The 13,160-nt window shown below is 42.2% G+C and overlaps 1 protein-coding gene across 1 annotated transcript in view; it reads left to right on the top strand.

Annotated features, from left to right (window-relative positions):
- mtcl1 (microtubule crosslinking factor 1) overlaps nucleotides 1-13,160 on the top strand; it is a 75,984-nt gene that overhangs the window by 49,568 nt on the left and 13,256 nt on the right. The window contains exons 8-12 of the mRNA XM_084547452.1: nucleotides 70-240; nucleotides 3,534-3,701; nucleotides 7,844-8,119; nucleotides 10,821-11,162; nucleotides 12,766-12,845. Coding sequence (XP_084403578.1) covers nucleotides 70-240; nucleotides 3,534-3,701; nucleotides 7,844-8,119; nucleotides 10,821-11,162; nucleotides 12,766-12,845 — 1,037 coding nt within the window. The remainder of the gene's footprint in view (nucleotides 1-69; nucleotides 241-3,533; nucleotides 3,702-7,843; nucleotides 8,120-10,820; nucleotides 11,163-12,765; nucleotides 12,846-13,160) is intronic.

Raw genomic sequence — 13,160 nt, 5'->3', positions numbered from 1 at the left:
GGTGCACAAAACCCGAATGAGCGCTTGAATTAATACACGGCTTTTTTGTGGCTGCATCGTCTGTTCCAGTTTGAGAAGTTGGAGGGCTTCCCGGAGCTGGGAGTGATAATGGAGCAGGCGGAAGGGGAGTCGGAGCGAGACGACAGACTGTGTTTACCACAAACTCCGGGGGACGTCCCCAACACCGGTCCCATCCTCCCTCTGACATCACCTGACCGACACCTGCAGCAGCAGAGACAGGTACGGGACAGTTTACTTCTCCTATGCTGTTATTTTGAGACATTTTAGTTCAATTGAACAACAGAACTTTAGGTTTGCTCACACAGAAATAGATTAGAGTTCATCAACAACTCCTGAAGGGTTGTTATGAAGCTCAGTGTGGCGTCTTGTGACTTGCTAACTCCTGGTTTATTCACAAATGGCAGATGACTTGCGACCTATGAGAGCACCCACCTGTCACTTAAAGTGTTAGCGCCCTTAATTATTCATAGCTTTTAGTCTTGAATGGGACAAATAGCTAGAGAGCCCAAAGATGTTGGTTCTAAATGTGCACAAGGCTGTTAGTTTTCTGCTTCAAAGTTGGACATTTTAACATGGAGGTCTGTGAAGATTGACTCACTTTTAGGGGCACCCTCAAGTGGCCGTTTGAGGAACTGCAGTCTTTATTACATAAAATACATACACACATATGGGTTATGTGACTGGTTTTATATAAGTGATCATCATCCTCGCCTACTTTTGTTTGATCTCCTCATATTTATAAGTCGTTTCTACACGAATTAATGCTTTAATTTAAAATCCGACGCTGCGAAATGTTAAAATCTGGCCAATGCAAGTGCCCTTGTGTATCTAGCGGTCATTTACACTTCCTTCCCCAGTCTGCACTCTGGGTTAAAAACCTAAATTAAGCGACTAAATAGCAGCAAATCTAGTAACTGTCTATATTTCCAAGTTATTTCCATTTAGAAATATATTTTTTTCTAATGCAGTGTTATGGTAGTTGACGAGGTCTGGCTTTATTGTCATTAAAGCCTTGTCATGCTGCAGGAATTATATTAAATGTTCTAGAAATTAGTAAATTAATTCAGTGATAAATAACAAATAAAATATTAAACGATGTTTTCTCGAGTGAACTGGCGTAATGGCCGAGTTTGGCCACCGATCATAACTATGCCAGTCATTGTTTTTCATAATCTTTTTTCATTGTGCACAAATGAGTGTTTGGCAGCAGTTGGTCGGAGCTGTTTGGCACAATATGCAGATGGCAATATTGACCCACATAACTGGTTGGAGGCAGTAATTATTTTGAGTACAGCCAGTTTTATGCCTCTGATTAAGACCAAAAAAAAAAAAAAAAAACAACACTGAGTTACAGGAGAAGGAGCTGCGTTTTTAGTATTTATGCAGAATTAACGTGAGTTCAGATCTGCTTCCAGTACCTCAGTCAACCTCCACTTTACCCCCTCTCCGTTAGAGTTACGAAAAGTATGTAAGCATTTTGGGTGGGATGCATTATTAAGCAGCGCTAAGTGCTCTACTTTGTCTTGTGTTTTGATTTTTACCCCCAACATCATAAAAATGGTTCGTGCAGTGATCTGACATTGTTACTTTAAGCTCTTTAGTTTGAACCAGCCTGCCCAGTAGACTAACTTAAGTCTTTGATGTGGGAGCAGAAATGCAGCCTTGGTAAGCATCTGGACACACGGCCCCTGCAGCAGAGGAGAAGCTCTGCAGCCAGAGAGTGATAATAGTATATTAAGCCTTAAAGAGGAATTTGAAAGTTTCTCAGAGCCGAGTTGGAAGGAATTTATGGAAAGATGTCAGATTGGTTGAGGGATACAGTAAATCCTCATTCATCCCCCTGGTGCTGCCAATGACTGATACTGTTGAACTTCTTTAAGTGTATATAAATAGCGTAAATTCTGTAGATGAGATGTTTTTCTCGCAGTGGCGGTGAACTTTTATTACCCTCGGTGCAAGGAAATCACCTGAGGACATTAGAAAAGATAAATGTTGACTTCCAACATTTCACAAAACTTAAATCAGGATGAAATGTTGAGTTGTGTTCTTGCACTGTGGATGTAGGGAACTCCTGCTATTAAGTAATTTCTCCATTAAGGAGGCTTATACACCAATCAGCCACAACATTATGACCACTGACAGAAGAAGAAGTGAATAACATCTTGTGACAATTCAATGTTCTGCTGGGAAACTTTTAGACCTGGCATTCATTCATGTGGATGTTACTTAGACATGTAGCACCCAGCTAGACCAGACCAGGCACCCCCAGCCCATAGCAATGACACTCCTTGATGGTAGCAGCCATCCCCAGCAGGATGCAGCCTGACACAGAGACACACACACAAAAACACTTTAGAAACAACTCAAAAAAAACATGAAGAACAGCACAAGGTGTTGACCTGGCCTCCAAATTCACTAGATCCCAAACTGATCAAGAAGTAGATCCACAGAGGCCCCTCCCCTCAACCCATAGGACCCAAAGGTCCCCACAAAGGACACCCTCAAAAGGACCATGTCCATTCTCTGATGAATCACATCTGATTTGGAGTCACATGGGAAAACTACACAATATTAGGAAGTTGGTCATAATGTTATGTTATGATCGGTGTATGTTATTGCAGTTTTGTATTAAAGCCTCCGAAGTTAATTCTGTCTTTACTCGTACTATCTCTTAAGGCTCCAGGGATGAAAATATAAAGATTCTGGCACCTTGTAGAGTTTTTGATCCGTTGTTGGTGCTACTGAACTGGCCCCTGTTTTAATTCACGACTTGTGCTCTGGTGGTTCCTGAATCTGTGCATTCAGGTGAACATATTCCTATCCTCATCAAAATAAGTTCAAGCCAGTTGTACTTCTTTTTTTTGGATATAAGTAATTACGCTGGACCAGCGTTTTATCACCTGAGCTCACGCCGTGTTCTCGGCAGAGGCTGGCAGAGCCGGAGGCGCCGTAGTGACACCTCGGGGGTGATAACAGACTCCTTTTGAGCTCCCCTGCCTCCTGCCAAGACCTGAAGCCTCTCCACAGGAGGACCACCTAGAGGCAAACCACTGTGCACACACACACCCCTCTGAGCTGACATCTCAATGAAACCACGGCCTCGACTGGATGAGCTTCACTTCTCAGATGTTACTTGGGAATTTTAGAATTAATTTTATGCAATTGATCGTGTTGGATCTTTCTGAGCTCAAGCATATATTTACACCCAGCTACGGTACGTGTGCATATTTCAAATCTTTCCTGGCAGAGGTCAGAAAAGGGACAAGGATAAAAAATAAAAAAAGCAGATCAGGAGACAAGATAGGATGGAGACGTTCAGGCAGAATTGATTTATGAAGCACTTACGAAGCAGGTTCATCCCAAAGGACACAGGCAGATAAAACGGGACAATTTTCAAGATAAGGAACGAACTTGCTCAACTCCCTGTGTGTACATGTGTGCTGCCTCGGCATTTTCTCTGACTGTGTGTCTTTGCTGATGGTCTTTGCTGATGAACCCTCTGTTGTGTGCAGTTCGGTGAGAGCCGTCGGTTGCTGCAGGCCTTGCGGACGCTGCTGGAGGAGTTCCGGGAGGAGCTGCGGGAGGAGGAGACGCGTCGGTGCCAACTGCAGCAATCCTACGCCAACGACAAGGCCGCCTGGGAGGTCAAGTGGGCAGAGATGAAGTGCCAGGTTGCTCAGGTACAGATGGCGTCTCAGCGCCGAACCTTTAAAGGGACAGCACACAATCTGGCGCAGGAACAGCAGCGGTGCTTTCAGTAAACGGCGAGGCGACACTAAACATGTTGCCTCGTCCACGGATGAACTCCCTCTCAAGGCAAACCGTTAATAAGACAAATAAACTGTCATTTTAGCTGCTCTCTTAGCAACAGAATAATTAATATCTCTTAATCCACATTTGACAAACAAATGGACAGAAATCAATTCGTAATCTCCCCTCAACAATTAAATTAAAAGAAGAAGGAGGGCATCCAAGGACATGATGATAACTCGCTCGTTTGGCGCCTTGTTACAATATAATCTGTCACTGTGCGAGCTAATTAATTCAGCATCGTGCCTAATTGTTCATTGTGCCTCTGAGCATTTTTGACTTAAGGGAAGACAGCTGTTAAAGCGGCCTTCTTTGTTCCTAATGGCAGTGTGAGGGACTGTCTTCAACTCAGCTGATGGAGGATGAAAGATGATATCATGCTGACTGTCACATTTAACTCAGCAGATACAACAAAAACATCCTACCAACGCAACATTTTCAACATTGCAGACGACCAGAAACTAATATTTTTAATGCGTGCTGATCAGCTTCCAAAACACCTATTTAACACAATTTTACAAAATCACAGCGATGCTTGGTTCATCCTCACCCTGTTCACAGAATAATATACCAGGAATTTATACTTTAAGGATGATGCTGTAGTAAAGGTTGAGCCATTTCTCTTACAGAGCCCTCTGTGGAAGCACTGCTGCTTACGGCTAAAGTAATAGTCCACTTGAAATGAATGCTGTCGCTGCATTTTTACTCAAAGTGGAACATGATCTTTGCCGGTTTCAAAGGCATGGGAACGCATCCCATTTGCTGAATGGCAGAAGAAACTCTGAGGTATTAACATTACTCTGTTTTGGAGATCACATTTCCTGAATATTGTTTTTTGAAGCTCGGTGTGGTGGCTCTTGGCGCCGCCATCTTGGCTCAACTTAACTCCTGACTAATTCAAAAATAGTTTAGCTGAGCCACTTTTCACACCTAGCCAGGCCTTTAGCAACCTGTGACAGCATCCACGTGAATACTGGTTTTTGAAGCGCAGTGTGGTGGCTCTTGGTGTCGCCATCTTGGCTCAACTTAACTCCTGGCTAACTCAAAAATAGTGGACCTGAGGTGCTTTTCACACCTAACCAGGCCGTTAGCAACCTGTGACAGCATCCACCTGAATACTGGTTTTGAAGCTCAGTGTGGTGGCTCTTGGTGCCGCCATCTTGGCTCAACTTAACTCCTGGCTAATTCAAAAATAGTGGAGCTGAGGCACTTTTCACACCTAGACAGACCGTTAGCAACCTGTGACAGCATCCACCTGATGACTGGTTTTTGAAGCTCAGTGTGGTGGCTCTTGGCGCCGCCATCTTGGCTCGACTTAACTCCTGGCTAATTCAAAAATAGTGGAGCTGAGGCACTTTTCACACCTAGACAGACCGTTAGCAACCTGTGACAGCATCCACCTGATGACTGGTTTTGAAGCTCAGTGTGATGGCTCTTGGCGCCGCCATCTTGGCTCGACTTAACTCCTGGCTAATTCAAAAATAGTGGAGCTGAGGCACTTTTCACACCTAGACAGACCGTTAGCAACCTGTGACAGTATCCACCTGTCACTCAGAACAACTACTTTATACCTAGACATTAGAAAAGTAATCGCTAGTGAGCCAGATATGTCCCTGATTAGGTGGTGGAGACCAAAAAAGAGGTAAAAAGCTGACCTACTGATTCACCATTTGCCGTGTGGATAGAAACACTGTTCTTCTGCTGCTGGTGTGTGAACAAGCAGCTGTTTTGTAACTTAAATGCTGATTTTATGTCATTATTGGATACACTGTCTGTTTCTAAATCCCCCAAGTGGCCGGAACCTCGTTAAAGTGACAAAGAAATATGTTCTTTCTTGACCACTGTGCTGGGAGATAAAAATTTGAAACCCAGTGTTTCTCTTCTCTGCTTCATCTGATATAAAAGGGACACTTCAGCTTTAGGGAACCAATTAAGAGGTTTGATTAGTAGGAGGATGTTTATCTTTTTAACTCTCGTGCCTTAATCTGTGAAAGCTCTTACACGGTTCAATCCTTCCACGGAGCAGAGGTCGCTAAGGGCTGCAGTGAGAACTAATGTACTTAGTTTCCTCTGATAACACGACGCTGAGTTTGCTCCGCTGTGCTTTTCTGTTCCGATTAAGACTTTAGAAAAGCGCTTTTTATTCATGGTTATTATGCAGCCCAGTAGAGCAGAGGAGAATTGAATATTACCCGCGCCAGTGTATTTATATGTGGACATGAGTAGTGGTTTCTTATTAAATCACCCCTACCAGATGTTAATATCATTGCTGCATGTTTCACAGTTTAGTTTGGCTCACCCTTAAATAACCGTCTTTATTTATAATGCCTCGGATCTCGACTCGTTCAGTCAGCAGCTGTTAACGCTAGCAAGGCACGTATCATCAGCTCCAGTGTCTAATCAGACAGTTTTATAACCAGATATAAAACTAAACAAACACATGTGAATGAGTTATGTGAGCCTATGTTTGAAGAGTCGCTCTTCACACAGCTTCAGCTCCGCGAGCTCTGGTTTGTGTCATTAAGTTGTGGGATCAAAGTCTGTGTGAGGATTGCAAGCTTCCAGTGTGGCTTCGCTTCTCGTTTGTTTTGCAGCTTTGAAGGTTTCTGGTGGACGTCTGGATCCTCCGTTTGTACCTTAGTGTAGACGTTGACAACAGTTCGCATGGCTCTGTGGAAAGCTAACAACTCGTTATGTCATGTTTGTTAATTCGGAAATTTGTTGCGCATTTTGGACAGAGCCAGGCGAGCCGTTGCTGCGGCGACCCTGAAAGCTCAATGCACTGTAACTTGGAAAAAAAATAATCTGCCCCCATATGAGCTAGCTCCTGCTCAAGGTTTCTTTCTGTTAAAAGCGAGTTTATTCTTGCCGCCGTCACCTTGTTGCTCTGGGTATTTCAGACTCCAGCTTCTGCAAAGCATCTCGAGACAGTTTTGATAGTTGCTGACATTATTCCCGACTCTGTCTCACATGTATTGTATATAATCTTGCCTCGCCTCCTCTGTGAGCAATATTTCTTCAACTGTCATTCTGCTTAGAGTTTCCACCTAAACTGTTTACATGGATATATGTGTTTACATCCTCCAAAACTTCAGTTAAGAGTATCAGCCCCCTGTGGAGCATCAAATCAGCTAGAATAACAACAGAAGACGAGGTTTTTCTCTCTCTTAAAGCCTTTTGAGCGCCATGGTGACAATGACGAACTTGTTCAAGGTTGAACATGTTTGTGTCCCTTCCTGAAACTCATCACTTCACCTCATGTTCAGCCAACGTGGGGCAAACGTGACCAGAAATAATGGATTTATTCCAACCGGAGAGAAACCAGATCAGATCAGATCAGATCAGACGTTTACATGCTAATTGGGTCCTAATTTCTACCAATTGAATGGATTATCAGAGGTTTACACCACCACTCTTAATCTGATTGGGAGTTCCTTCTCATCAGACCAGAGGTGGATTAAATGTTTGCAGTGTTTAATTTTCTAACAGACAGACACTGCTGATTTCATTTTGAAAGAACTTTCTCACTTGCAACTTCCAGCATCGCCAGAATTACACTGATCAATGGGTCGTTAGATCCTTCATACTTTTCAATCAGTTGTGTTGTGAGAACCAGACATACATACAGATATCGAACATTTTCTTTAGCCCCATGTCTTGTCTTATCTGGTTTCTAATTTTGTGGCTGGGTGAGATCTGGGATAGACTTCTGTTTTTTATTATTTTTTTTTATTATTTTATTGAACCCAAACAAAGAATGATGAGAAAATAAACTTCAAAAGAGCGAGAGATTGGTAAGACTTCATGTACAGACACAACTCTTTGAATCCTGACAAACTTTAGCGAAGAAATGGAGCATATCACCACTTATTGATCCATGGTGGAGAAAACAGCAAAATCAGTTCATAAAAGTTTACAGACCAAACAGCAAACTTTTCAAACCTTTTTATGGCTTCAAATGAAAGAAACGTGAGTCTCTTTTGACGATGTTTTGTCTTTAATCTTTGACCAGCTGGAGGAGGAGGTGCGAGATAAGGTGCGGGGCGAGGCGCAGGGAGAAGAAGAAGAGGAGGAAGCCGGAGATCCCGAGTGGGGCTTGAATCTGGAGCGCGAGGAGCACCGGCGTCTTCTGGCCGAGAGCCACAACACGTCGCTGGACCTCCGCTGGAAGCTGCAGCACGGGGAGAAGAGGTGGAGCCGCGAGAGGGCCGAGCTCCTGGAGCGCTTCGACCACGAGCGGCAGGAGTGGGACGGCAGCATGAGGGAGCTCCACCGCAAGATGGAGAGGGTAAGAGCAGTCAGGCAAAGACAAAAGAACAGTAGTGAAAGGAAAGGATTATGCAGGAGGGGAATCAGCCTGCAGTCTTAATCAGTTTGGACACATTCAGGAGCTTTCCCATCATGTCGCACATCTGTTTCCAGCTCATGAGAATAAACTTTAACAAGTCCTTAGAGAAAACTGGTCATTTACAATCCATGACAGCTAGCAAAGGCAACTCCATCTACTTTGGAAGAAAAGTCGAGTGATTTGACCAAAAACCTCCAGGTCCTGAACTAAATGGAACTTGTGGCAAGTTTCCATTTTCAGAAAATGTAATTTACTGATTTACTTGTGCTATTTCTCAGGTAAAATTGTCAAACATTTCCTCTTACCGCTTATCATTTTTCTCAGTTAGATTAAGTTAATTGAAAAAATAATTGTTTAGGCATTAAAAAATACAGGAAATCATAATAAAAATGTCCTGTTATTGTGTTTGATCTACAGTGCAAAAACCAAAATATAGAGAAAATCTTCAACTTCTCCTATTTGAAAAACTGGAACCAGGACCTTTTTGGTATTTTTGCTTGAAAAACACTGATTTAAATGCCAGAATTTATTTATTTTTTGACAAAAGAGTGATTGATTGGTTATGTCAGCTCCAGATTTTCTTCTTTTCTGGGTTTACTGTCATGGAAAATGTGTGTTTTTGTATTGTTTCCTCATGAGTTTTGTGCAGCGAAGAGATAGTAGGTTTTTACAAACTTTTATCTAGTCGGGAAAATTCCTTTGGACGGCTTGAAACCTCTTCTGCAAGGATGACAAGGCAAAGAAGGAAATTTAATATACTTTATTTAATTGGGTCAACACAGGATGTCTTTTGCAAGAGAGGCTTTAGCATCACAGAGAGAAATAAGATGGTCAAAGAAAAAGAAAGAAATTAGGAATCACAGGGAGCAAATCAAAGGGATAGTAAAAAAAGAAAAATATTAGTTGTGGAATTTTTTTCTGTGACAAAGCACTCGTGGCGATTATTTTCTCTATTGTTTGGTACAAAACACTGAGTATCGCTGAATAATTGATGTGCGATTTAACTGGATGAGCTGCAGCATTGCACCTTGTTTGTGTCTGACGTTGAGGGCAGTATTTAATATGAATGTGAGAGTGTTATCATATAAAGGAGGGACAGGAATACGGCTCTCTGTATAATAGCGGTCATGTTTTGCAGCTCAGGGGAAAAAAAGGAGAAACTGCTGATGCACCAGTGAATGGAGACACAGAGCAGGAAGCAGGGATGCATTATTCAGCGGTGTTGCAGCAAACTACAAAGAACAGGTCATCTACTGAATTGGTCATTGACTGTGGCTGTAGCCTCCTTAGCCTTGAGGTGATTAACCACAAAAGATACATGTGATTTCCTGAGTGGATCACAGCTGAGTGATAGTGTCAGGACAAAGCGTTATGCAGCCAGGATAGTATGTGGGACAATACTGGCTCATTGGAAACATGTTGGTACTTCTGTACTCTAAATGTACAACAATTTATAGTATCAAATTGCAGTATTACAATATGATACATTAATACATATGTGTGAAGCCATTTGGAAAACTGTCACTCTTTATTTTTTAACTGTAAAATTGCCTTATTCTAAGAAAATCCTTCACTTACTCACACATACTAGTGGGTGAAATAATGTTACAGGATGTTTTAAACTCCTATCGTATCGTGGCATACTGTATCATATCGTATCGTATCGTTGCTTATCATATTGTATCATATTGTATCATATTGTATCGTATCGTATCGTATCATAGCGTGGTGTATAGTATCATGCCGTATCATGATGTATCGTATCGTATCGTATCGTATCGTATCGTATCGCATCGTATCGTATCGTATCGTGGCGTATCATGTTGTATCGTATCGTATCATAGTGTGGTGTATAGTATCATGGCATATCATATCGTAGCGTATCGTGGCGTATCGTATCATAGCGTATCATATCGTATCGTGGCGTATCATATTGTATCGTATCGTATCGTGGCGTATCATGTTGTATCGTATCGTATCATAGCATGGTGTATAGTATCATGGCATATCATATCGTGGCGTATCATATCGTATCGTATCGTAAATTCAAACAAGCATCTTATTAATTTAGCTTAGCATGAAGTCTATAGAAGTCAGTAGATTATTTTAACCGTGTAGCTACTTTGGAGGTAAAGGGTTTTAAATTTGGGATACAAACACCAGAGTAAATAAGTAAATAAGCTTTTTCCAAAATGTCAAAGTTCTTTCATTTAGCTTCTTCATTAAAAATAAATTGAAAAATTAAGATTAAACATCTCTTCTTGAAGGGGATCCTGACAAAAAATATGTCACAAGATCAAAATTAAATGTAACACAACTGTGAAGGATTTGCCAGTAAAAATGAAGTAGAGCAGTATGAAAACTGAATTAAATATGATATGTGTGAACTAAATCAATGGGAGCAGCACATTTAGTTTATGAATTCTGCATGGAACATAATGTCGGGGGGTCAGAAAATGAATAAAATAATAAAAATATCTGCAGCAATAAATGAATACATTCCAAGAAAGAGACTCATATTTATTTCATTCTCAATCTTTAATCTTGTTCAGATTGTATTTATAATATAATCATGACTTGTTAAATGCTTCGAGTTTACTGTGTTTGTTCTCAGACTTTTTCTGTATCTTTCTTTCTGTAGATGCAGAGAGAGCTGAACACGCGACGAGGCGAGGGCATTGACATCAAAGATGGCAGCTCGGCGCACAGAGGCGTGTTCTCGCCTCAGGAGAGTCCCTGCGGCGCCCCCCGGTCACCTCGCGCCCCTCGCTCCCCCTGTACGTCCACCCCTGTCCCTGCCACCCCCACGCGCTCCCACTCCGACTCCGAGGCCATGCTGGAGGAGCAGGGGGCCGCGATGAGGCTGAAAGGCCCAACGGAGAACCTGTTCCTGGACGCGCTGACTCTGGACCCCCTCAGCGGCCTGGAGGTCCCACCACCCTCCAGACTGGACAGTGAGAAGAGGTTCCCCTGCATGAAGGAGGTAATATACTGAACATTAGTCAAGATAAGTTGTTGATGCAGTAATCTAACACTTAAAACTTTAATTTAAAGTGATTAATGGAGAACTTGTGCAAACTCATCTAGTGTCATAATCAAATCAGTTTGTCCTGTACTTTGGTTTATAATTAAATTCCTGCAAAACTGACACTCTCATCATCCTCATATGTCTTTTGTGTTTAAAGGCAGTTAGCAAATGTTAGCACCAATCTAAGATTTTAAGATGGTAAACATTATACCAGGGGTGTCAAACGTAAGGGGAGGTGGCCAAAACCGGCCCGCCAGAGGCTCCAGACTGGCCCGCGGGATGAATTTGCTGGGACACTACAAGAGTTGCCGACATAACACTTACTATGTCTGCAACTTATTTTTTTAAGAAACCTCAAGTTGTTCATAAAATGTTTTGTAAAAGGATAGTTCATTAAATGTAAACATTTTCATAATGTACTTCTTTGCACTAAAGCAAAGGCGCGCACACACACACACACACACACACACACACACACACCAAGCAACGGGAACTTAGGGTGTGTTGCTCAAGGACACTTCCCCGTGAGCTCCATGTGCCCGGGATCAAACCGCTAGCTCTCGGGTCTTGGCCAACCAGCTTCAGGTCAAGCCAGCATTTTTGGCCTTTGTTGTTCCATCTCCAACTCTAAAGAGACTCACAGCTCCAAGGAAGCATTAAACATCCATAAAACTCCAACAAACAACACACTGTAATTAAGTTGGATCCAAACAGCTCCACTGAGGGTATTAAGTCCTCAGGTCCTCAGAAGACTCTTCTTCTTAATGGAAATTCATCTAAATGTAAATTTTAATTTAACCAAGCCCTTTGGTACAGACCCCATTAAGTTATGTTTTAGTTTTTTAGGGAAAAAAAACATCTCTAATGCTAATTGTACACCGATCAGCCATAACATTAAAACCAATGGAGACAGGAGAAGTGAATAACATTGACCATCAATGTTCTGCCAGGAAACTTTTGGACCTGGCATTCATTCGTGTGGATGTTACTTAGACATGTAGCACCCACCTAGACCAGACCTGGCACCCCCACCCCATAGCAATGACACTCCTTGATGGCAGAAGTCATCACCACAAAAACAGTTTAGGAACAACTCAAACAAACATAAAGAACAGCACAAGGTGTTGACCTGGCCTCCAAATTCACTACATCCCAAACTGATTAAGTATCTGTGGGATGATCCACAGAGGCCCCTCCCCTAAATCCACAGGACCCAAAGGCCCCCACAAACTGTTGCCAGACACCACAGGACACCCTCAGAAGGCCCATGTCCATTCTCTTATGAATCACAACTGTTTTTGGAGGCACAAGGGAGACCTACACAATATTAGGAAGGTGGTCATAATGTTATGCCTAATCGGTGTATATTCCAATCTGAGGCACAAAAAATAATTCCAGTTTTATTATTCAGCATCTGTATCCTCCTATTTGCAACAGAAGATAGATTTTCCTGTTGTAACAGAACAGACATTTAGTTTATTTGGTTTTTTATTTATTATTCTTGTCTGTACCTAATTTTACACTAAATCCCTCAACGACTGTATCTGTTGTGTTTCAGGCCCTGAATGAGATATCGGAGAGAGAAGGGGATCCTGATTACCAAGACGACGACATGAGGGAGGGAGGGAGTCTGCTCAGGTAACCTCTTGATAAAAGCTTCAGGTGTCAACTGGGTTCAAAAAACTGCTGCACTTTAAAAAATGTTAACTGTACATTTCTCACCAAGAGCTGGTCTGGCTGGCTTCAGATTATACGGCTTCTTTTTTTTTGGTTGCTCATACATAGACAGCGCTGCCTCTGGAGATCAGCTGTTGATTCTGTTAACTGTTACTTGAAGCGACAGGGAGTTTCCCCCTGGTGACTTTTCTATGAAGGCTTTTTTTTTTTTTTTATTGCAAGGATCCAGCGCACTCTGCTGTTAAATAATTCAGACAGTTCTGAAACACTGAAACA

The sequence above is a fragment of the Chelon labrosus genome (assembly GCF_963514085.1).
Source record: "Chelon labrosus genome assembly, chromosome: 6".
NCBI classification, from domain to species: domain Eukaryota; kingdom Metazoa; phylum Chordata; class Actinopteri; order Mugiliformes; family Mugilidae; genus Chelon; species Chelon labrosus.
Note: the sequence above shows the minus strand (reverse complement) of the source record. Positions and strands in the feature narration are given on the sequence as shown.